The sequence below is a fragment of the Oncorhynchus mykiss genome, chromosome 3 (genome assembly GCF_057628025.1).
Source record: "Oncorhynchus mykiss isolate SJ-2025 chromosome 3, ASM5762802v1, whole genome shotgun sequence".
Lineage (NCBI taxonomy): Eukaryota > Metazoa > Chordata > Actinopteri > Salmoniformes > Salmonidae > Oncorhynchus > Oncorhynchus mykiss.
In genome coordinates this window covers 46,624,723-46,649,793 of record NC_143024.1, presented here as the reverse complement: position 1 = coordinate 46,649,793, position 25,071 = coordinate 46,624,723, and the positions used below count along the sequence as shown (strand labels likewise).

Below are 25,071 nucleotides of genomic sequence, written 5' to 3'. Positions count from 1 at the left end.
CTTGGCATTTGATTTGTGTGTTTATTTCAGTGTTAAGTCATGTTCTTTCTCATTTGTTGGAACCTTGAGTATTTCGGAGTTCACTTTCTACATAAATGGATTACATCAGTATATCACTATTCAGGGTAAAGAGATTTGACTAGATTTCCTTAACTGTAATACCACTGTGATAATGTTTCTTGATTCTGGATGACAAACTAACGACCTGCTTCAGAAAAGTCCCTGTACACGCACTTGCAAGTCTTTTACATGTGTTATGTCTATTTCCATGTTCTGAAATATTGTCACAATAGGTAATGCCCATCTTGTAAAATTTATTCTTATCCGGTCAAGATTATTTTATGATCTTTTATCCAATATGGCAGTCAGTTTTTCAAGAGAGGCATTGTGACATGGCATACATGACAATACAGCAACTCAGGAACAGCACCTTCTGTTGTTGGATATATTGATCTTGGGATTTTGTAGCTGTGCTAAGGTTGCACGTGGAGCCAAGCACTTCACCCCGTCCCAGCCCTCTTGTAGCTGCACCTCCCCACTCAGCAAGCCCTGGTACACCCGGCGGGTCAGCAGCTCGAAAGCCTCCGTCACACACTGACCAGTCTTAGCCGATGCCTCGATGTAGGGCATCCCCAGCTGGCCTGCCAGTTTCTCAGCCTCGTTATGGCCCACCACCCGCTCTCCCTGGGCCACCCGGTCATTCTTGTGGCCCACAAGTACAAACAGCACCGTGTGGGGCTGCACATGTTCACACACCTCTGCGTGCCACTCCTGCACATGCTCAAAGGAGGCACGGTTAGTCAGGTCAAACACCAGCAGGCCCCCCACTGAGTTACGGAAGTAGGACCGAGTCACTGACCTGAGAGAAAAGAAAAACATATCAAAAAGTGAAAGGAATTGTGTAAATTGTAAAAAAAAAAATGGAATCAATTTATGGATGTGAATCAATGATCAGCATATAAATAGTTGTGATAATTACTATGAACTCATACACATTGGTAAATGTTAACCTAAATTAGGCTAATGTTGACTATGTATGGAGGAACTCTTATCTATTGCATCTGCAAAAGAGGATGTGGTATTCATTGAAGGGAGGTTTCACCAGAATAGGTATCCTCTTTGAACAACCCCTAGTTGTGTTTCAGTAGATGTTGTCAGACGCATTGTGTCTGGATATCTTACAATTGAAGACAATACTAAAGTGCCTATAAGAACATCCAATAAGTCAAAGGTATATGAAATACAAATGGTGTAGAGAGAAATAGTCCTATGATTCCTATAATAACTACAACCTAAAACTTCTTTACTGGGAATATTGAAGACTCTTTCTCACAATTCCTAACATTTAATCCTAGTAAAAATTCCCTGTCGTAGGTCAGTTAGGATCACGACTTTATTTTAAGAATGTGTAAGAATAGTAGAGAGAATTATTTATTTAAGCTTTTATTTCTTTCATCACATTCCCAGTGGGTCAGAAGTTTACATGCACTCAATTAGTATTTGGTAGCATTGCCTTTAAATTGTTTAACTTCGGTCAAATGTTTTGGGTAGCCTTCCACAAGCTTCCCACAATAAGTTGGGTGAATTTTGGCCCAATCCTCTTGACAGAGCTGGTGTAACTGAGTCAGGTTTGTGGGCCTCCTTGCTCGCACAAGCTTTTTCAGTACTGCCCACAAATTTTCTATGGGATTGAGGCCAAGACTTTGTGATGGCCACTCCAATACATTGACTTTCTTGTCCTTAATCCATTTTGCCACAACTTTGGAAGTATGCTTGGGGTCATTGTCCATTTGGAAGACCCATTTGCGACCAAGCTTTAACTTCCTGATTGATGTCTTGAGATGTTGCTTCAATATATCCACATAATTTTCCATCCTCATAATGCCATCTATTTTGTGAAGTGCACCAGTCCCTCCTGCAGCAAAGCATTTGGAAATTGCTCCCAAGGATGAACCAGACTTGTCGAAGTCAAAAATATAAATTCTGAGGTTTCGGCTGATTTCTTTTGAATTTCCCATGATGTCAAGTAAAGAGGCACTGTGTTTGAAGGTAGGCCTTGAAATACATCCACAGGTACACCTCCAATTGATTCAAATTATGTCAATTAGAAGCTTCTAAAGCCATGACATAATTTTCTGGAAATTTCCTAAGCTGTTTAAAGGCACAGTCAACTTAGTGTATGTAAACGTCTGACCCACTGGAATGGTGATACAGTGAATTATAAGTGAAATAATCTGTCTGTAAACAATTGTTGGAAAAATTACTTATGTCATGCACAAAGTAGATGTCCTAACCGACTTGCCAAAACTATAGTTTGTTAACAAGAAATATGTGGAATGGTTGAAAAATGAGTTTTAATGAATCCAACCTAAGTGTATGTAAACTTCCGACATCAACTGTACAGTGCCTTGCGAAAGTATTCGGGCCCCTTGAACTTTGCGACCTTTTGCCACATTTCAGGCTTCAAACATAAAGATATAAAACTGTATTTTTTTTGTGAAGAATCAACAACAAATGGGACACAATCATGAAGTGGAACGACATTTATTGGATATTTCAAACTTTTTTAACAAATCAAAAACTAAAAAATTGGGCGTGCAAAATTATTCAGCCCCCTTAAGTTAATACTTTGTAGCGCCACCTTTTGCTGCGATTACAGCTGTAAGTCGCTTGGGGTATGTCTCTATCAGTTTTGCACATCGAGAGACTGACATTTTTTCCCATTCCTCCTTGCAAAACAGCTCGAGCTCAGTGAGGTTGGATGGAGAGCATTTGTGAACAGCAGTTTTCAGTTCTTTCCACAGATTCTCGATTGGATTCAGGTCTGGACTTTGACTTGGCCATTCTAACACCTGGATATGTTTATTTTTGAACCATTCCATTGTAGATTTTGCTTTATGTTTTGGATCATTGTCTTGTTGGAAGACAAATCTCCGTCCCAGTCTCAGGTCTTTTGCAGACTCCATCAGGTTTTCTTCCAGAATGGTCCAGTATTTGGCTCCATCCATCTTCCCATCAATTTTAACCATCTTCCCTGTCCCTGCTGAAGAAAAGCAGGCCCAAACCATGATGCTGCCACCACCATGTTTGACAGTGGGGATGGTGTGTTCAGCTGTGTTGCTTTTACGCCAAACATAACGTTTTGCATTGTTGCCAAAAAGTTCCATTTTGGTTTCATCTGACCAGAGCACCTTCTTCCACATGTTTGGTGTGTCTCCCAGGTGGCTTGTGGCAAACTTTAAACGACACTTTTTATGGATATCTTAAAGAAATGGCTTTCTTCTTGCCACTCTTCAATAAAGGCCAGATTTGTGCAATATACGACTGATTGTTGTCCTATGGACAGTCTCCCACCTCAGCTGTAGATCTCTGCAGTTCATCCAGAGTGATCATGAGCCTCTTGGCTCATGCATCTCTGATCAGTCTTCTCCTTGTATGAGCTGAAAGTTTAGAGGGACGGCCAGGTCTTGGTAGATTTGCAGTGGTCTGATACTCCTTCCATTTCAATATTACCGCTTGCACAGTGCTCCTTGGGATGTTTAAAGCTTGGGAAATCGTTTTGTATCCAAATCAAACTAAACTTCTTCACAACAGTATCTCGGACCTGCCTGGTGTGTTCCTTGTTCTTCATGATGCTCTCTGCGCTTTTAACGGACCTCTGAGACTATCACAGTGCAGGTGCATTTATACGGAGACTTGATTACACACAGGTGGATTGTATTTATCATCATTAGTCATTTAGGTCAACATTGGATCATTCAGAGATCCTCACTGAACTTCTGGAGAGAGTTTGCTGCACTGAAAGTAAAGGGGCTGAATAATTTTGCACGGCCAATTTTTCAGTTTTTGATTTGTTAAAAAAGTTTGAAATATCCAATAAATGTCGTTCCACTTCATGATTGTGTCCCACTTGTTGTTGATTCTTCACAAAAAAATACAGTTTTATATCTTTATGTTTGAAGCCTGAAATGTGGCAAAAGGTCGCAAAGTTCAAGGGGGCCGAATACTTTCGCAAGGCACTGTATATATATCTAAAAATCGGCCAATTAATCGTTATCGGATATTTTTTGGTCCTCCAATAAATCGGTATCACCTATGAAAAATCATAATCGGTCGACCTCTAGAAGAGACCTCTGATTGCATGTTTTGTGTAATACCAATGAATGTCCGAACTGTGACAAATAGTGATGCAGTCAATATCTCCTCAACTTTGAGCCAGGAGAGATTGACATAATATATATTTTCTTTTTAACTTTTATTTAACTAGGCAAGTCAGTTAAAAACAAATTCTTATTTACATTAACGACCTACACCGGCCAACCCTGGAAGACGCTGCGCCAATTGTGCGCCGCCCTATGGGACTCCCAATCACGGCCAGTTGTGAAACGGCCTGGATTCAAACCAGGGTGTCTGTAGTGACAACTCTAGCACCGAGATGTAGTGCCTTAGACCGTTGCGCAACTCAGGAACCCAAATTTACCCTATTTATACAAAAGTATGTGGACACCCCTTCAAATCTGTGGATTCGGCTAGGTGTATAAAATCAAGCACACAGCCATGCAATCTCCATTGACAAACATTGGCTGTAGAAAGGCCTTACTGAAGAGCTCAATGACGTTCAACGTGACACCGTCATAGGATGCCACCTTTCCAACAAGTCAGTTAGTAAAACTTCTGCCCCGGTCAACTGTAAGTGCTGTTATTATGACATGGAAACGTCTAGGAGCAACAACGGCTCGGCCGTGAAGTGGTAGGCCACACAAGCTCACAGAATGGGACCCCCAAGTGCTGAAGTGCGTAGCGCATAAAAAACTGCTGTCCTCGGGATGCAACACTCACTACTGAGTTCCAAACTACCTCTGGAAGCAACATCAGCACAATAACTTTCGTCGGGAGCTTCATGGGTTTCCATGGCCGAGCAGCCGCACACAAGCCTAAGATCACCATGAGCAATGCCAAGCGTCAGCTGGAGTGGTGTAAAGCTTGCCGCTATTGGACTCTGGAACAGTGGAAATGCGTTCTCTGGAGAGATGAATCATGCTTCACCATCTGGCTGTCCGACTGACATTTCTGGGTTTGGCAGATGCCAGGAGAAAGCTACCTGCCCCAATGCATAGTGCCAACTGTAAAGTTTGGTGGATAAGGAATAATGGTCTGGGCTGTTTTTCATGGTTCGGGCTAGGCTTCTTAGTTACAGGGAAGGGAAATCTTAACACTACAGCATACAATGACATTCTAGACAATTCTCTGCTTCCAACTTTGTGGCAACAGTTTGGGGAAGGCCCTTTCTTGTTTCAGCACAACAATGCACAAAGCAAAGTCCATACAGAAATGTTTTTTCGAGATTGGTGTGGAAGAACTTGACAGAAGAACTTGACAGAGCCCTGACCTCAACTCCATCGAACACCTTTGGGATGAATTGGAACGCCGACTGCGAGTCATGCCATGTGAGCCATTTAGCAGACTCAAATTGCGTGCTGCTCTGATTTGGACCAACTGCAACTTGCCTATGTCTTTCTTTATTGTACCTGACCACACAATTGGACAGTAAGACCAGGTGCAACAAAACTATAGCCTGAGTCTGGTTGACTGAGATATCAAGAAAGAAGAGCAATGATTTATGGACAGACCTCATCCCATTTTAGTAACCATTGAGTTTATATGTTTTGACCACAATAACTTGCTATCTAGGGTGACAGCCAGCGGTTTAGTCTCTTCAACTTGCTCAATAGCCGCATTAGTCAACAATAGATCAAGATGAGGTTTAGGGTTTTCTCCCAAAAATTATGCTTTTAGTTTTTGAGATATTTAACACCAGCCTATTGCTAGTTACCCATTCTGAAATGGACTGCAGCTCTATGTTAAGGGTGTCAGTTATTTAATTTACTGTTGCTGCCGATGTGTATAGTGTTGAGTCTAAACTACCTCCATACTCACAATAATTTTTTAAAACCAGTACCAGTTACCTTCAAATGAGTCCTGTTACACTCGAGGGGGTCGTAGTACAAAACGTAAACACAGTAAACAATAATGGTCCAAGCCGGCTGCCCTGCAGTACACCACACTCAACCAAATTTGCATTAGAGAGGCTTCCATGAATGTTTTCTGGTTGAATAGGGCAATGGCCCGTAGTGTCATTGGGCAAAAGCGAGGAGGGAGGAGCGCCCTTCTCAAAACAGTAATCTGCACTGCTCGGTCATGTTGTCAACAAGACAGCTAGGTGCATCGTCCAGAAACATACAACATCTCTTTTCTGTAAAATAAAGATTTTAATTTTCAAACTAGTTTTCATTAGGAAGGCAGATAAAGCATTTTGCTAACACTTTACTTGAAACCCGGCTCCATAACACGGTCATAACCATATCACATGTCAAAATAGCTGACATTACTTGTCATAACATGGTCGTATATTAAGTTATTTTATGGCTGGTTATAAAACCTACATAAGAGTGTCAAAACCCACATTTATTCAAATGTTTTTTCCTTGCGTTTGAAGGTTTGTTTCTTAAATCCTTTGTTATTGTAATGAATTCTTTACAGTCATGTTTTTGTCCCATCATATTTTAAATAACTTGTAGAAAGTACACTTTCACACATCATAAAGCATTATGACCATCCTGTGTCACTTCAATTGGACTAAGAAAATACACTTTATGACACTGTCAAGAAGCATTATGACCATCATAATCATATAAGCCAGACAGCCCTATCACGTACATGCCCTTATGTTAGTCATCAGTCAAAAAGAGGGTGTCTTGTCCTGCTCTTGAAATCTGCTCCTGCATTCATCCCAGTCATCAGAAAACAAGCATTGGGGTAGGTACATGTCTGACATCAATTGTGCACAATTACAATGATAATTTAATATGGTCAATTTCAGAAAATGTTATTTAACATAGCCTACTTGTTTATGGTGTAATAGAAGGTTTTGCTGTGTGTGGTAGGTTTTGTGGGTTTTGACACTCTCACTCAAAACCAGCCATAAAATAACGCAATATACTGTATGTCACAACAGATCTAAATACATGGGTCATGACAGTGTTATGACCGGTAATAACAAGTTATGTGAGCTGTTATGACATATTATGTCATGGTTACGACTGTGTCATAACATGTTATGATGCTGAGTGTCAAGTGTTACCAGCATCTTTATAAAAAGCAATCGCTTTTGCTTGTGAAAACAGAGAATCCTACTTAATCACTCAACGTGCTTGAGTACTTCACTTTTGTTTTGAGCCGACTTCACCATTTACTAGAGCGGGGCACCTGGCTCACACACGGGAGGCAGCACAGTTCCAAAACGACAATCACTTTTCACCCTGTTCAAACTCCTCCTATCAGGGTAATCCGGGCCAGATAAATGAACCCCCTCATTGAATAGGGCTCTGTTGTTTCATCACACCCAACGTCTTCAAAGGATTACAGCCGTTTGAGACCGAAAAGCCCTATATGGACTATGCATGCCCTGCCGAAGTGCCAGCATGCCCTGCTGAAGGACCCTATCATGCTGAATAGGTGGTGAGTATACTGGAAGCTAGACTATAGACTGCTGGTTATGTATATTTTGATAATCATTATCACTATCATCGCTAGCATTATCACTATAATCGCTAGCCAAATATCTGAAGTGAAATAAAAAGGTGAATGCAGTAATCAGGTTTTATATTTGTATTTATTATGGAACCCCATTAGGTGCTGCCAAGGCAAAATCCATGTGTACGTGTGTGTATAGTGTGTATGTTATCATGTGTGTATTGTATGCGTGTCTGTGCTTATGTTTGTGTTGCTTCACAGTCCCTGCTGTTCCATAAGGTGTAGTTTTACCTGTTTAAAAAAATCTGATTCTACTCCTTGCATCAGTTTTACATTTTTTAAACTTAACCTTTTATTTTACTAGGCAAGTCAGTTAAGAACAAATTCTTATTTAGAATGACGCCCTGCACCGGCCAAACCCGGGTGATGCTGGGCCAATTGTGCGTCGCCCTATGGGACTCCCAATCAAGTCCAGGCTGTGATACAGTCAGTTACCTGAAGTGGAATAGAGTTCCATGTAGTCATGGTTCTATGTAGTGCTGTGCGCCTCCCATAGTCTGCTCTGGGCTTGGGCACTGTGAAGAGACCTCTGGTGGCATGTCTTGTGGGGTATGCATGGGTGTCTGAGCTGTGTGCTAGTATTTTAAACAGACAGCTCGGTACATTCAGCTTGTCAACACCTCTTACAAAAACAAGTAATGATGAAGTCAATCGCTCTTCCACTTTGAGCCATGAGAGATTGATATGCATGTCATTAATGTTAGCTCTCCGTGTACTTTAAGGGCCAGCCGTGCTGCCCTGTTCTGAGCCAACTGCAATTTTCCCAAGTCCCTCTTTGTGGCACCTGACCACACTACTGAACAGTAGTCTAGGTGCGACAAAACCAGGGCCTGTAGGACCTGCCTTGTTGATAGTGTTGTTAAGAAGGCATAGCAGTGCTTTATTATGGACAGACTTCTCCCCATTTTAGCTACTGTTGTATCAATCTGTTTTGACCATGACAGATTACAATCCAGGGTTACTCAAAGCTGTTTAGTCACCTCAATTTACTCAATTTCCACATTATTCATTAGGAGGTGTAGTTGAGGTTTAGGGTTTAGTGAATGATTTGTCCCAAATACAATACTTTTAGTTTAGGAAATATTTAGGATAACCTATTCCTTGATACCCATTCCGAAACTAACTGCCGCTCTTTGTAAACTGTTGCAGTCATTTCAGTCGCTGTAGTAGTTGGCGTGTATAGTGTTGAGTCATCCCCATACATAGACACACTGGCCTTAGTCAAAGCCAGTGACATGTCGTTAGTAAAGATTGAAAAAAGTAAGGGGCCTAAACAGCTGCCCAGGGGAATTCCTGATTCTACCTGGATTATGTTTGAAAGGCTTCCATTAAAGAACACCCTCTGTGTTCTGTTAGACAAGTAATTCTTTATCCACATTATAGCATGGGGTGTAAAGCCATAACACATACATTTTTCCAGCAGTAGACTATGATCGATAATGTCAAAAGTTGCACTGAAGTCTAACAAGACAGCCCCCACAATCATTTTATCATCAATTTATCTCAGCCAATCATCAGTCATTTGTGTAAGTGCTGTGCATGTTGAGTGTCCTTCCCTATATGCGTGCTGAAAGTCTGTTGTCAATTTGTTTACTGTGAAATAGCATTGTATCTGGTCGAACACAAGGGTTGGTAACTGGCTGATTGGTCGGCTATTTGAGCCAGTAAAGGGGACTTTACTATTCTCGGGTAGCGGAATGACTTTAGCTTCCCGCCAGGCCTGAGGGCACACACTTTCTAGTAGGCTTAAATTTAAGATGTGGCAAATAGGAGTGGCAACATCGTCCACTATTATGCTCAGTCATTTTCCATCCAGATTGTCAGACCCCAGTGGCTTGTTATTGTTGATAGACAACAATAATTTGTTTCACCTCTTCCACACTGACTTTACGGAATTCAAAAGTACAATTCTTCTCTTTCATAATTTGGTCAGATATACTTGGATGTGTAGTGTCAGCGTTTGTTGCTGACATGTCATCCCTAAGTTTGCTTATCTTGCCAATGAAAAAGTCATTAAAGTAGTCAATGAATAATGTTTAAGTTGGCTTTTTTTGTATTTTTTCCCAAAAATGTAATTTAAGATGCTCCAAAGCTTTTTTACTATCATTCTTTTATATAATTTATCTTTGTTTCATAGTATAGTTTCATTTGGTTTTTATTTAGCTTAGTCACATGATTTATTAATTTGCAGTATGTTTGCCAATCAGTTGGGCTGCCAGATATATTTGCCATACCTTTTGCCTCATCCCTCTCAACCATACAATTTCTTAATTCCCCATCAATCCACAGGGATTTAACTGTTTGTACAGTCATTTCCTTAATGGGTGCATGCTTATTAGTAACCGGGATAAGCAATTTCATAAATGTGTCAAGTGTGGCCTCTGGTTGCTCTTCAATACAAACCACAGACCAGCAAATATCCTTTACATCATCAACATATGAATCATTACAAAAACTTCTTGCATGACTTCTTATACACTATATTAGGCCCAGACTTTGGAACTTTTGGTTTTCCTAGATATGGCTATTATATTATGATCACTACATCCTATGGATTTGGATACTGATTTAATTTCTGCAGCATTAGTAAAGATGTGATAAATACATGTTGATGATTTCATCCCTGTGCTGTTTGTAACTACCCTGGTAGGTTACTTCAACAGGCACTGGTTACAGTTTGACGTTTTTTCTTCAGTGGGCAGCTGTTGAGAGCCAGTCAATATTTAAATCTTAAATATTTAAACCCAGAAAATATACTTTTCTGTTGATATCACATACATTATCAAGCATTTCACACATATTAGTGTTAGCACTTGGTGGTCTATAGCAGCTTCTCACCTAAAGTGAGGCAGATGAACCTGTGAGCCATATTACTTCAACAGTATTTAACATGAGATCCTCTCTCAGTTTTACAGGAATGTGGTGCTTTATATAGACCGCAACACCTCCCCCGTTGGCATTTCTGTCTGTTCGGTAAATGTTATAACCATGTATTGCTACCACTGTATCATCAAAGGCATTATCGAAGTGAGTTTCAGAGATGCAATATGAACGTAATTTGTTTACAAGCAAGTTATTGACTTCATGGACCTTGTTTCTCAGGCTGCAAGTTAATATGGGCTATTTTAGCACTTTTCTGGGTTGCGTGATGGTTTTAATGCTTTACTGGGAAGCTTATCAGAAGTAGACTTGCTCATGTTACTTATATTGGAGCTGATTAGTGCAGGGTGAGTTGCACAAAGTGGTCTTCCTACTAGGGCACACCGCCTCTGTGTTAACAGTGTAACTCTGGTTCATAGGCTCATGATTACTGCATACAATAGCTGTAGGATCAACAGAGTTATTCAGGGCAATTAGGGTGACATACATGGGACATACATTAAGATACTTACATTGTGTCTGCCAACGCCCCTCGGATAATGTACATCTGATGCAGCATTATGACGACTCATTGTCACAATGATAGGGATTAACTGAGCTGGTCTTGGGTCATTGATAAGTCATTGTTTCAACTTAGCCTTGAAATGCACGGACAGAGTCCAGGAGCCAAGATGATTCTGGAAACATGATGGACTCCATCATTCCTGTAGAATATTTTCTGTTTCCAGAAGGTGTCAAAGTTATCTATAAGTGACTCCAGCAGAGCTACAATAATATTTTAGCCAGATGTATAATGCCAGTAGCCTGCTGAATCTCCCACACCCAACGATGGTACTGGACCTGAAATGGACCTGAAATGATTGGCCGTTTTTTAGCCGTTAAGGCTAAAATAAGTTCCTTAAAATCCATGTTCAGATGTTCTGAGCTAGCCCTCCTGATGTAGTTTGACCCCACATGGACTACGACAGTGTCAGCTCCCGGCATCTGTCGTAAAACAGCCGATAGAAGCTTTGTGATGTCCCTGTACTCGTGCTCCTGGGTAGCACTGTCGTAGCATTTTTTGTATTTTACTCGCATAAAAAGCTTGGATGGAAACTTTGGAAACATTGGATTGGAAAGTATTCAGAAAATATTCAGACCCCTTGACTTCTCCCCAATTTTCTTACGTTACAGCCTTATTCTAAAACTGATTAAATTGTTTTTCTTCATCAATCTACACACAATACCCCATAATGACAAGGCAAAAACAGGTTTTTAGAAATGTTTGCAAATGTAAAAATATCACATTTACATAAGTACTCAGACACTTTACTTTACCCTTTACTTTACTTTACTTTGTTGAAGCACCTTTTTCATCGATTACAGCCTCAAGTCCTGTTGAGTACAAGCTTGGCACACCTGTATTTGGGGAGTTTCTCCCATTCTTCTCTGCAGATCCTCTCAAGTTAGGTCAGGTTGGATGGGGAGCATCGCTGCCCAGCTATTTTCAGGTCTCCAGAGATGTTAGATCGGGTTCAAGTCTGGCTTGGCTACCCAAGGACATTCAGAGACTTGTCCCGAAGCCACTCTTGCGTTGTCTTGGCTGTGTCGTTGTCCTGTTGGAAGGTGAACCTTCAACCCAGTCTGAGGTCCTGATCACTCTGGAGCAGGTTTTCATCTCCCTGTATTTTGCTCTGTTCATCTTTCCCTCCATCCTGACTAGTCTCCCAGTCCCTGCCGCTGAGTGGCTTCCGTCTGGCCACTCTACCATGAAGGCCTGATTGATGGAGTGCTGCAGAGATGGTTGTCCTTCTGGAAGGTTCTCCCATCTCCACAGAGGAACTCTGGAGCTCTGTCAGAGTGACCATCCTGACCAAGGCCCTTCTCCCCCGATTTACTCAGTTTGGCCTGTGGTCAAATGATCAATGGAAACAGGATGCCCCTGAGCTCAATTTTGAGTCTCATAGCAAGGGTCTGAATACTTATTCAAATAAGATAATTAAAAAAACATGTTTTCGCTTTGTCATTATGGGTTATTGTGTGCAGATTGATGAAGAGAAACATGTATTTAGTCAATTTTAGAATAAGGCTGTAATGTAACAAAATGTGGAAAAAGTCAAGGGGTCTGAATACTTTCCGAATGCACTGTAGTACCTGTTTGTTACCTATTACCTATCCTAACATCCATTGGTGACTATGGGTGTATGTGTTCACAGAAACATGTATGGAGCCAGCTCATGGATACTTGCAATATGATGTGATGAAGTCCAGAATGACAGACAGGCTTGATACTGATGTCTCTGAATGGAGAGAGACCTGACACAGCATGAACATTTTACTAGACAACTTTTACTTGTCTTTTTTTATTATTGAATTGAATGGTATCAGTCAATATGGGGAGGGAGAAACCCAGTGTACCAGGACCAGGATCAGGTAACGTCTGGTGTATACGGGGCACCACGCAGGAAGGTATATTACCCCTCTGACAAGTTTGCCAAGGTAGCCCAATTATCACCAGACAAAATGCCAACATGCACAGTATCTGATGAAAGGTGCACAATGTTATATCAGCAGAACACTGATGCTATGTTTTTATGTAAAGAGTTGTTTATTCTACATGGACCTCTTACTACATTTGAAAGTTATCAAAACACTTAGTTTAGAATATCTACATAAATTCAGCAATTGCATTCTTCTCATATTGCTCTGTAGGCTACTGACCTATTCAAAGTTTCCTCCGGCACCTCAACATACATCTGCCTGTAGTTATTGAACTCAACTATGAGTGGGGGGAAACAGCTGCAGGCAAGGTTCTGATAGATGGGTGTGTCTTGGTGGTTGCAAGGACACACCCAATTAACACCCACATCAACCACACCCCCAAGCCAACTCACATTTGGCTTCTGTCATGGCCGCCAACATTTCTTGAGGAGCAAGCCAAAAAAAACGAGGCAAAATCTACCACCATATGATATGTAACATGGGCCAGGTTTTTTACAGAGGGACAGGTTTTTAATTATTCAAATGTCATGCCTTAAGGGGTCTACCGTTGTACCCCCCCACAGAGAGGATTAAGCAGATTGTTTCTCTCACTCTCACTCTTGCAAATGTAAATAAATTAACTCTTCAGCTCCCCTTTTGTCACTGAATAATATCAACAGTGTTGGGGAAGCTTCTCTGAAAATATAGTTTAGCAAGCTACCAATTACTCCACATTGAAAGAAATTAAGCTTCACTAAAGCTTCACTAAATATAATTGATTTAACTATAGTTACTTTGAAAAAGTAATTCACTACATCCAAACTACTTTTTCATGAATTATCACATCCCTTGAGTCCCAGTCCCAAAATGATGTTTTTCCAGCTGATGAAACTCATACTGTAAAAGTAGATCAGTGTTATTTCCTGATAGTTGCTGGTTGAAAATGCAATCTACACAGGACCTTCTAATCATCAGGTTTGCATGAGCGGGGGTTTTGGCTTTCAATGGTGACATCACCATGCAGTAAATTGGTTAATAGCCAATAACAGCTAGTTTTCAGTTTTTTGCTATAAAGCTATTTTTGCCCATTTTAATGGAAGTCTATTCCAGTAAGATACTTATTTGTTACGCAGAAAGTATTTGATATTGATATAAAAAAGTCTGCATTGGGATTTTAACAGAATGTGTAACTTGGCCTATTAAACACAAAAACTGTTTCAAGTGACAATTAGGCAGGTCTGATGACAAAAAAGAAAGACAATTCTTACCTACTTCATCCATATTTATTTTTGCCAAAAAGTATTGTGTGGTTAGCTACACCTCTAAAATGACAACAACAAAAAAGTTAACTATTGAAAACGATACCAAGATTTTAATGTAGTTCAACTACCACCAAGCTACAGCAAAATGTAGTTAAATTACTAGTTGAACTATATGTAGTTTACTACTCCCCAACACTGAATATCAACTCATGAGGTAGAGAGGGAGACAGATGATAAACCAGACTATAAGGAACACTTGCACTATGGTCAAATGTGCAAGTATGTGACAGTTAAAAGAAACTCCTAACCATTGATTCACAGGGAATATTTTGTTTGGCTGTGGTGAGTCACAGTGTTCATTACATTCTGTAAGGAGGGCAGGTCTGATGCACCATACTCCCATATAGGTTATATTGTATTTGTTTGATTTTCTTTAGGTAAAGACTGGTGAATACTCCTATTGTTGAAAATACCCAAATCAAAGAGCAGGTAGTTTATCAGGGTATTGCATTTGCATGAACATTGCAGCGGTGTGAAGATAAGGGAAATAGAGAGGGGAAGTTGCAGCTCTCTGAAGGGAAAATGGTGCATTCTGCTCCATATCAAGGCAAGCCCTGTATTTCCTGTTGTCAATATGGTTAGTGCTTACTATTAAGAATTGTCCTTTTATGGGAACAATCCTATCCCCCTGAGCCTCTGTAAAATACCCAGTTTGTGCAGATCATGGCATTAAAATCCAATCCAATTGTATTGGTCACATACATGTGATTAGCAGGTGTAGAGTAATGCTTGTGCTTCTAGCTCCCACAGTGCAGTAATATCTAACAAATTACACAACATATACCCAATACACGCAAATCAAAGTAGGAATTAATTTAGACTATATACATATACCGACGAGCGATGTCAGAGCGGAACGGACTAAGATGCAGTAGAATAGTATAGAATACAGTATATACATATGAGATGAGTAATGCCAGATATATAAACATTATTAATGTGACTAGTGTTTCCTTCCTTAAAGTGGGCTAGTGATGGCTGTTTAACAGTCTGATGGCCTTGAGATAGAAGCTGTTTTTCAGTCTCTCAGTCCCAGCTTTAATGCACCTGTACTGACCTCATCTTCTGGATGATAGCGGTGTGAACAGGCAGTGGCTTGGGTGTATGTAATCATGTATTTACATGATTTATGCCATGGAGTAGAAAGCAGGTCCCTCAAGTCAGAAAAGTAACTGGGTGGTGGATTAGTAAATGAATAGCTAACATTACAGAATGGAGTGATGTTGTAGGCTGAATGAATGTGTTGTTGTGGTAATACATCACATTACTGTTCTTTACCTGAACCTCTCCTGGCCTGCTGTGTCCCAGAACTGCAGTTTGACCCTAACGCCAGGCTCCACCTCCAGGAAGTGCACGTAGAAGTCGACCCCTACTGTCTGGTTGATGCAGTCCAGAAACATCTCCTCTGTGTAACGCTTCAGCAGGGACGACTTGCCCACTGTCGAGTCCCCCAACATGATGATCCTGAACTGGTACTGCCACAGAGTCAGGTCCATAGCAGCTGCTGAGGACTGTAGAGGGGGATAGGGCAGATGGAGGGAGATATGGAGAGAGGGATTCCCCTCAGGAAGCCAGAGGCAGATAGGGTTTTGAAAAGCTGGAGCTAGTTCCTCGACGCTCCCTCAGAGGAGAAATAGTGCGAGGCACTTCTCACGGCTCCCACATAAAACAGTCTCTGTCCGTAGTGTCAGCAGCCAGGAAACACCCTCACATTGTTGATCCCCTGCTGTCGAAAGTGTGTTTGGTTCAGTGTGTGTGCTTGCTCCTCAAATCCTCAGTGAAAGCACCTGTGGAAGAATGTCCATCCCATCGAGTTCTTAAGTTGTTATGCTGCCGTTCTCCTTCATGTAGATCCTGACTGATATTGCACAAGCATGTGCATGTGTGTATGAGTGTTTGGTAGGGGTGGGGACTTCCAAAGTTTGCCTGTGCAAACTTGATACTTGACAAAGGGAGAGGTGCAAGAGTGTGAGAGGGAGGGCTCTCAAATGGAAAGGGAGGGTGTGCAGATGGAAAGAGAGAAAAGGGGAGTTGCGGCTCTCTGAAGGGAACGGGTACATATTCTCCCCTGAATCATGCATTTCCTGTTGTCACTATTTGACACTATGTTTCACTAAATAAGAATATGACATGGGTTGCAAGCACTCCTTTTATATCAAGTTATCAAGAAACTTACATTGAATTGTAGCCTCCCCCATAACCCACTATATGGGTACAGTTGAGCCTCTGAAAAAGGGAAGTGGACAACAATACAACCTAAACTCTCCGAGGACTCACACGGAGGGGCTACTCGGGATTTTAATAACTCAGGATATGTAAACTGAGCTTTATTTCATAGGTTGTCAAATCAATCTCTCTCAAGTCAAGACAGGAACTTGCACGTTCAGCTGTAAGGATTGTCATTGGAAACAAGAGGGACTGGTGCACACTGAAAAGGGTGGTCTATTCAGGGTCACAGAATATCACTAGTCTTATATCAAAGCTGATCTCAAACAATTATAAAAGTGAAATAAATTCAAGGTTTTCTTTCTGTTATAAACAAAAAATGTGAAGGATGATATTGAAATAGTGCAGAATGGAAGATGGATCAAATTCACACCAACTTTTTATTTTCATCTTCCATTCATTAGTGCATCACTGTTTTATTCAATAACACCTCGCTGGGTGTTTTTTTCTGAGGGAAATTGACAAACACATACATCTCTTACTACATTTACATATTATCAAACTGTATTCACACTGTTGTTTCTTAGTGTTCTTGGACAAAGTTTCACTTTGAAGAATACCATTTAAAAAAGGGGGGCATTGTAATGCCGATATGTTGCATTCAATTGTTCAATTCAATTGTTTAAAAATCTAGCCATTTTAGTTTCCTGCATCATTTCAGAGAGCTACTTTTCTCAGTAACGAGACCTTCCGTTGGGTGACAGAAAAAAGTATTTATTGTCAGGTAGATGAGCGGAGGCTGTGTATTGAGTTTGAAAAGATGAGGTGAACTATAACATTAGTACCAGCATCAACAGAGTAACAGGTGCATGTAACTCCTAGAATTTCAGTTCAGCGATCTCAGAGTCTGGAGAGCTGCTGTCGCTGCGGTCACTGTATGTGTCTCTGTAACACAAGGGACAGAGTTATATACATCCATAATACTTTTTCAGGATGATATGATAAGTCAGAGATATAAACTAGGTATAGCATTACAAAAATCCAAAACTGTCCGGGTAACTTTTTTCCATTCCCCTTTACGCCAGACCAAATGCCACTCATCTTGCTTGCCTCCATCTGATGGATTAAAAGGAAATGATGAGAAATACAATGATCTGCGTGGTCTTACCGTGGTGAGAGGCGACAACCTTTCTGTAGGTAGCTCTGGAGTTTCCCTGCTGCAGCCAGCAGGAGGCCAAAGTAGGGGGGTGAGGGCTTGATGGGACGAGAAGTGAACTCTGGGTGGTACTGCACTCCAACAAAATAGGCATGATCTGAAACAACACAGGTGGGAAGATGATCAGTTTGAGATGGATACTACGGACGGTTGGCGTAGCTACAACTGTCATTACATTTGATACCCCTACAAATTGTGTTACATTTTTTTGTTCAATTCATTCAAGAAAGTACTTTATGAAGTGATAACGCACTATTTAACAATAACATTTCCAAGAGCCAGACAGTGGAAAACACTGAAATGTCTCCATGGTTAACTCACCATCCAGCTCAATGACCTCCATCCTCTCTCCCTCTACGTCTTGGCCGACAAAATGGAAGCCCCTCTCCTCAAAGTGGTGCTTCAGCTCAGGGTTCACCTAAGAGGACAGAGAGCTCCCATCAATTCATCCTATCCACACTTAGAATGTAATACATGTAACACTTCAAATGGATTGTCAAATGGATTGTCTTCCAAGTAACATATGATGTAAAATGTACTTTAAAAATGTAACGCAAATATACACATCAAGACTCGATTCAGCTCTACTACCTCAAAACGGTGACGATGCCTCTCGTCAACATATTCAGCATCACCATACAGCTTTCCTGAAAAATAAATACTGAATATTATCAACCATTATAACACAACAAACCCTATGTTGGTTTGGCAAGATTAGCACTCACTCAAAATGCTGGTGTTGGATTTGAAGATGGTCCGCCTCTTCCCCAACCTCATAGTCCCACCCATCTGCCCAGGGTTGTGTTCTGGCATGTCAATCACCTGTCAAAAAAGGACCAGAATATCACAATGTTTGTGAGCCAAAACTCAGTGAGAAGTGACAGAGAAGGACATGATTACTATGGCACACCTACCACTGGGTGTTTAGATTCTGGATGGAATTCAGTAGAGTTGGCATCTGTTATAAAAAAAAAAAGAAATACGTATTTCAGTTCCATTCTAAGGTTTGAGAGTTGAACATTTAACTTATGAACATTCTGGAATTACGCAACATACACCTCAAGGATATAACGATTACTGATTCAAATATTACCTTGCCAGCCAAGAACATTGCGGGCAAATTCACACACTGCCAACTGCATGCCCAAACATACCCCTGCAACAAGACAATTGGGATTAAATGTGTGCAATAAAAAAAAGTCAGGCTGAACTAGTCTGATCAGAAGTTCTGATGGAACTATAAAGAGTGACATACAGAATATCATTTCCATTTAACAAAACATGCTAAACTGACGCATGATACATGGCAATACTATTGATTCATTTGTATTTCATTAATGCTTAAATACATCTTACCTAAAAATGGCTTTTTCTTTTTCCTTGCCCAGCTGATAGCCTGGATTTTCCCCTCTGTCCCCCGTACACCGAAGCCTCCAGGTACCAAGACACCACTGTATGTATGAGACAACATTGATCCTTCACTGACAGGAGAACACAGCTCCCTTGGCTTAGGGTTACAATTACACAGAATTTTTTTTAATTCACAATGCTCATGTAAATGCTGTTGGATTTATGGTGTCAAGCAGCCTATTATATTGAGTTGCGCCCCCCTCCTTTTGCCCTCAGAATAGTCTCAATTCGTCAGGGCATGGACTCTACAAGGTGTCGAAAGCTTTCTAAAGGGAACACAACACATGTAGACCTTACAGTGAAATGCTTACTTACGAACCCTTAACCAACAACACAGTTAAGAAAAAAGTTGGCTGGGTGTCCTTTGGGTGGACCATTCTTGATACACACAGGAAACTTTGGAGCATGAAAAAACCAGCAGAGTTGCAGTTCTTGACACAAACCAGTATGTCAGGCACCTACTACCATACCCTGTTCAAAAGGCACTTACATATTTTGTCTTGCCCATTCATACTGTTAAGTTCTCATATTTTTTGAGTAAATCACTCACGGACACTAAAGAAGCTTGACCAAGTTTAATTCTTCCCAAAGGGTCGACACAGCTGTATTCAGACCAAGAAATGGCTTCCCCCGAGGTGATATTCATACCCCACTTTGGGTGGAGTCTCCTCCTCATCTCTAAACATTGCATCATTCTTGCTAAGCAGGGAACTAAGTGATACGAGCCTTCAGTGGTTTCTCCCCTTATCAATACCGTCACATGCAATTGTTTTCCCTGCAGTCAGCCCCTCAGCAGCTACATTATGGCACCCCTCATCTCATGTCTCTTCTGTAACTAATGTTCCTATACTCTGAGTATAACAATGTTCAAAGTTTACTCCAGAATCCAACAGTCCCTCTTTTTGAACAATGGCGTCCTACTGTTCAATTGACATAAACTTGGAAATTACTTATAATTGAACAAACAATGCTAAAAAAAAACATGAATCTAAAATAAAAGATAATACATGATTAGATATGAACGAACAATGATAAAACAAACTCCACCGTGAGGTTTACAAACTCAGAGACTTATGGCCTCTGTTCTATGACCACACCATACACAATTTTATTTCCATCTCTCATCACACAACAAAATGCCATTCCAGCTGAATCTGCTGTCTTGTTCCATGTCAGATGGAACGCTTATTCTGTGTGTCACTCTTTACAGTTCCATCAGAAATTCTGATCAGACTCGAATCACAAATATGATGACTTGCAACTCGACTGACTTTAACACCAATGACTCATGACTTGGACTTGAGCCTTATGACTCGACCTGACTTGATATCCTCCCCAAGCCGAAATATAAAAAATTATGCTATTAAAAAAAGTGTGCAACGCATCAACTCTTCATTTAACGGATTACAGTTTGAATCGGACAGCAGCCAATCAAATTGTGCGTGGCAGTGCAGAGGAACGTCAGCGGGTGAATTCAGATGGAGCCCTTGGAAAGATGATACCCCAAATTATTATGTTCAGATATAAAGACCTGCTGTATCAACAAAAAACGGATTGCAACTTGCAAAACATGCGGGAAGAAAATTAAAGACGGAGGCGCAACAATTTCCAACTTTGTTCGACATTTGAAGCTGCACGAAGAACGGTAAGTCGTGGCTAATATAGCCGACAGCTATCCATCACACGAGGTTGTGTGTTTATCCTCTCTGGCGCAGGCGATCCGCTAGCAACCTACCTCGACAACATCCGGTGAAATTGCAGAACGCCAAATTCAAAATTACAGAAATAGTCATAATAAACATAAAAATACAAGTGATATACATAGGCTTAAAGATTAACTTCTTGTTAATCCAGCTGCTTTGTCAGATTTCAAAAGGGCTTTACGGCGAAAGCATACTATGCGATTATCTGAAGACAGATCCCCGCTTACAAAAGCATACAAACATTTTCCAAGTAGAGGAAAAGTAGAGGAGTAGAGGCGTCACGAAAGTCAGAAATAGCGATAAAATGAATCACTTACCTTTGAAGATCTTCATCTGGTTGCAGTCACAAGAGTACCAGCTACACAATAAATGTTTGTTTTGTTCAAAAACGTCCCTCTTTATATCCCAAAAACTCTGTTTTGTTGGCGCGTTTTGTTCAGTAATCCACTGGCTCAATGGCAATCAAAACATGCAGACGAATACATCCTAACACCGCCCTGTGCAACTGGGTACTGGACTTCCTGACGGGCCGCCCCCAGGTGGGGAGGGTAGGCAACAACATCTCCACCCCGCTGATCCTCAACACTGGGGCCCCACAAGGGTGCGTTCTGAGCCCTCTCCTGTACTCCCTGTTCACCCACGACTGCGTGGCCACGCACACCTCCAACTCAATCATCAAGTTTGCGGACGACACAACAGTGGTAGGCTTGATTACCAACAACGACGAGACGGCCTACAGGGAGGAGGTGAGGGCCCTCGGAGTGTGGTGTCAGGAAAATAACCTCACACTCAACGTCAACAAAACTAAGGAGATGATTGTGGACTTCAGGAAACAGCAGAGGGAACACCCCCCTATCCACATCGATGGAACAGTAGTGGAGAGGGTAGAAAGTTTTAAGTTCCTCGGCATACACATCACAGACAAACCGAATTGGTCCACTCACACAGACAGCATCGTGAAGAAGGCGCAGCAGCGCCTCTTCAACCTCAGGAGGCTGAAGAAATTCAGTTTGTCACCAAAAGCACTCACAAACTTCTACAGATGCACAATCGAGAGCATCCTGGCGGGCTGTATCACCGCCTGGTACGGCAACTGCTCCGCCCACAACCGTATGGCTCTCCAGAGGGTAGTGAGGTCTGCACAACGCATCACCGGGGGCAAACTATCTGCCCTCCAGGACACCTACACCACCCGATGTTACAGGAAGGCCATAAAGATCATCAAGGACATCAACCACCCGAGCCACTGCCTGTTCACCCTGCTATCATCCAGAAGGCGAGGTCAGTACAGGTGCATCAAAGCTGGGACCGAGAGACTGAAAAACAGCTTCTATCTCAAGGCCATCAGACTGTTAAACAGCCACCACTAACATTGAGTATATCAATATATCACTAGCCACTTTAAACAATGCTACCTTATATAATGTTACTTACCCTACATTATTCATCTCATATGCATACGTATATACTGTACTCTATATCATCGACTGCATCCTTATGTAATACATGTATCACTAGCCACTTTAACTATGCCACTTTGTTTACATACTCACCTCATGTATATACTGTACTCGATACCATCTACTGTATCCTGCCTATGCTGCTCTGTACCATCACTCATTCATATATCCTTATGTACATATTCTTATCCCCTTACACTGTGTATAAGACAGTAGTTTTGGAATTGTTAGTTAGATTACTTGTTGGTTATTACTGCATTGTCGGAATTAGAAGCACAAGCATTTCGCTACACTCGCATTAACATCTGCTAACCATGTGTATGTGACAAATAAAAATAGATTTGATTTGATTTTAACAGTACTGGTAAAGTTTGTCGAAACATGTCAAGCGATGTTTATAATTAATCCTCAGGTTGCCAATTGTATAAATAATCGATAATATTTCAACCGGACAATAACGTATTCAATAGAAAGGAAAAACATTGAAGGGCGCGCACTCGATCACGCACGCAAACCAGCACTAAATGATTCTACAGTCTACTGACAGAAAGGTCTCATTCTTCTTCATTTTTCAGAAAACAAGCCTGAAACAATGTCTAAAGACTGTTGACATCTAGTGGAAGCCATAAGAACTGCAATCTGGGTCCTAACCCATTAGATACTCAATAGGCATTCAATTGAAAACTACCCACATCAAAAAAATCCCACTTCCTGGATGGATATTCCTCAGGTCTTCGCCTGCCATATCAGTTCTGTTATACTCACAGACATTATTTTAACAGTTTTGGAAACTTTAGAGTGTTTTCTATCCAAATCTACCATTATATGCATATCCTAGCCTCTGGGCCTGAGTAACAGGCAGTTTACTTTGGGCACGTTTCTCATCCAGACGTCGAAACACTGCCCCCAAGCCATAAGAAGTTATGAGTGTGTGTAACTTGTTTGTTTCATGGGTTTCTTTTAGCTGGCTTGTGATGTCTGGAGCCTGTATTGTTATGTGCGCTCCTCACTGCTCGCCTAGATTAGACTTGCAGATTGACTCGCCACCACGCTGTTTGGAGCTGGAAAAGATAAAAAAAGATCAAAGCACATTTGTGGCAGAGTGCCTCCTAGAATGGTTGTGTACTCTTCCTAACCTGCTGATTACGGCGAGTGCTTAAACCTCTGATTGTGTTTATGCTTCACACAAATCCCACCATCCTTCTCTCTGCTGTCCTCCGCAGTTTTGAGCTTTCTCCATTGATAATGAATGAAGAACAGTGGCTTATTTCATCTGAGACACCGCATTTAGATACAGTTTTCCAGAAAGAAATGCAATATATAGATCTGTTCTCGATTCTACACGGCAAAGGCTGTTGTAGGTGATGTATTTCTATGTGAATTGCCATGTTGGATGGCCAGCAGATACTCTGCTGCTTAATTCATCTACAGGAGAGCAACCACCCCACACAACCTGACCCAGCCTACCATGCCTCTCCCGCTGTCACAGAGAGAGAGGGTCTTTCTCATGGCTAACCATGTATTTCCAAGGAAATATAACATTTATTTGGAAAGTAATAAATATAGATATTTTTTAAAAGCATTCATGATTTGCGTAAATGTAATATACTAACTAACTATTACTCTTGTTAAAAATATGAAATTGTATTTGCCAAAAAGTTCTATTTTGGTTTCATCTGACCATATGACATTCCCCCAATCTTCTTCTGGATAATCCAAATGCTCTCTAGCAAACTTCAGAGGGGCCTGGACATGTACTGGCTTAAGCAGGGGGACACGTCTGGCACTGCAGGATTTGAGTCCCTGGCGGCGTAGTGTGTTACTGATGGTAGGCTTTGTTACTTTGGTCCCAGCTCTCTGCAGGTCATTCACTAGGTCCCCCCGTGTGGTTCTGGGATTTTTGCTCACCGTTCTTGTAATCATTTTGACCCCACAGGGTGAGATCTTGCGTGGAGCCCCAGATCGAGGGAGATTATCAGTGGTCTTGTATGTCTTCCATTTCCTAATAATTGCTCCCACAGTTGATTTCTTCAAACCATGCTGCTTACCTATTGCAGATTCAGTCTTCCCAGCCTGGTGCAGATCTACAATTTTGTTTCTGGTGTCCTTTGACAGCTCTTTGGTCTTGGCCATAGTGGAGTTTGGAGTGTGACTGTTTGAGGTTGTGGACAGGTGTCTTTTATACTGATAAGTTCAAACAGGTGCCATTAATACAGGTAATGAGTGGAGGACAGAGGAGCCTCTTAAAGAAGAAGTTACAGGTCTGTGAGAGCAAGAAATCTTGCTTGTTTGTTGGTGGCCAAATACTTATTTTCCACCATAATTTGCAAATAAATTCATTAAAATCCTACAATGTGATTTTCTGGATTTTTTTTCTCATTTTGTCTGTCATAGTTGAAGTGTACCTATAATGAAAATTACAGGTCTCTCATCTTTTTAAGTAGGAGAACTTGCACAATTGATGGCTGACTAAATACTTTTTTGCCCCACTCTAACTTTTACCTGTCACATTTTATGGCCCTTGATAACGTCCCGATTTTAATATCCAAGTAGATACATACGTTTCTCCCACGTACATGAGTCTCTCACCTGAACCGCTCTCTCTCTCCACGCTCACTCCACACGCGCTCTCAGCACTACGGCCCCGGTTTATGGTTCGGACTCAGGAGTGTTAAAAGTCACGCCTTTGTCGCTCTTTCTTCAGACGGTTAGGGAGGGTTTTGAGGTTCGCACACACTGTTTGTGGCCAAATTATTCCCACCATGCATTAAGGCACGGTATGACGTCACCTTCCATGATAACCTCAAAAAAGCACAGATCAAAACAACAGTTTAGTTAATTTAATTTCTGTTTCAGGAAAT

The 25,071-nt window shown here is 41.2% G+C and overlaps 2 protein-coding genes across 5 annotated transcripts in view; both read right to left on the bottom strand.

Moving 5' to 3' along the window:
• Position 1: 1 nt before the first annotated feature.
• On the bottom strand, positions 2-16,325 carry rab42b (RAB42, member RAS oncogene family). The gene is made up of 2 exons (XM_021596601.3): positions 15,534-16,325; positions 2-859 (listed from the first exon to the last, which is right to left on the bottom strand). Exons 1-2 carry the CDS (start codon positions 15,749-15,751, stop codon positions 418-420), a joined length of 660 nt encoding a protein of 219 aa, XP_021452276.1. The 5' UTR covers positions 15,752-16,325; the 3' UTR covers positions 2-417.
• An 849-nt stretch (positions 16,326-17,174) lies between these two features.
• Positions 17,175-25,071, bottom strand: part of ctps1b (CTP synthase 1b) — a 33,028-nt gene continuing 25,131 nt past the window's right edge. For 2 of the 4 annotated variants that reach the window (XR_016494660.1, XR_016494661.1), the window contains exons 11-19: positions 24,800-25,012; positions 18,994-19,088; positions 18,731-18,793; positions 18,552-18,595; positions 18,363-18,459; positions 18,229-18,284; positions 17,959-18,055; positions 17,590-17,734; positions 17,175-17,366 (exon numbers count right to left, since the gene is read on the bottom strand). Coding sequence is in view for 2 of the 4 variants with exons in the window: in XM_021596594.3 (XP_021452269.1) it covers positions 17,300-17,366; positions 17,590-17,734; positions 17,959-18,055; positions 18,229-18,284; positions 18,363-18,459; positions 18,552-18,595; positions 18,731-18,793; positions 18,994-19,088 (664 nt within the window). In the remaining 2 variants the exon portion in view is untranslated. The remainder of the gene's footprint in view (positions 17,367-17,589; positions 17,735-17,958; positions 18,056-18,228; positions 18,285-18,362; positions 18,460-18,551; positions 18,596-18,730; positions 18,794-18,993; positions 19,089-24,799; positions 25,013-25,071) is intronic. The other 2 variants (XM_021596594.3, XM_090229381.1) reach the window with 1 other exon arrangement.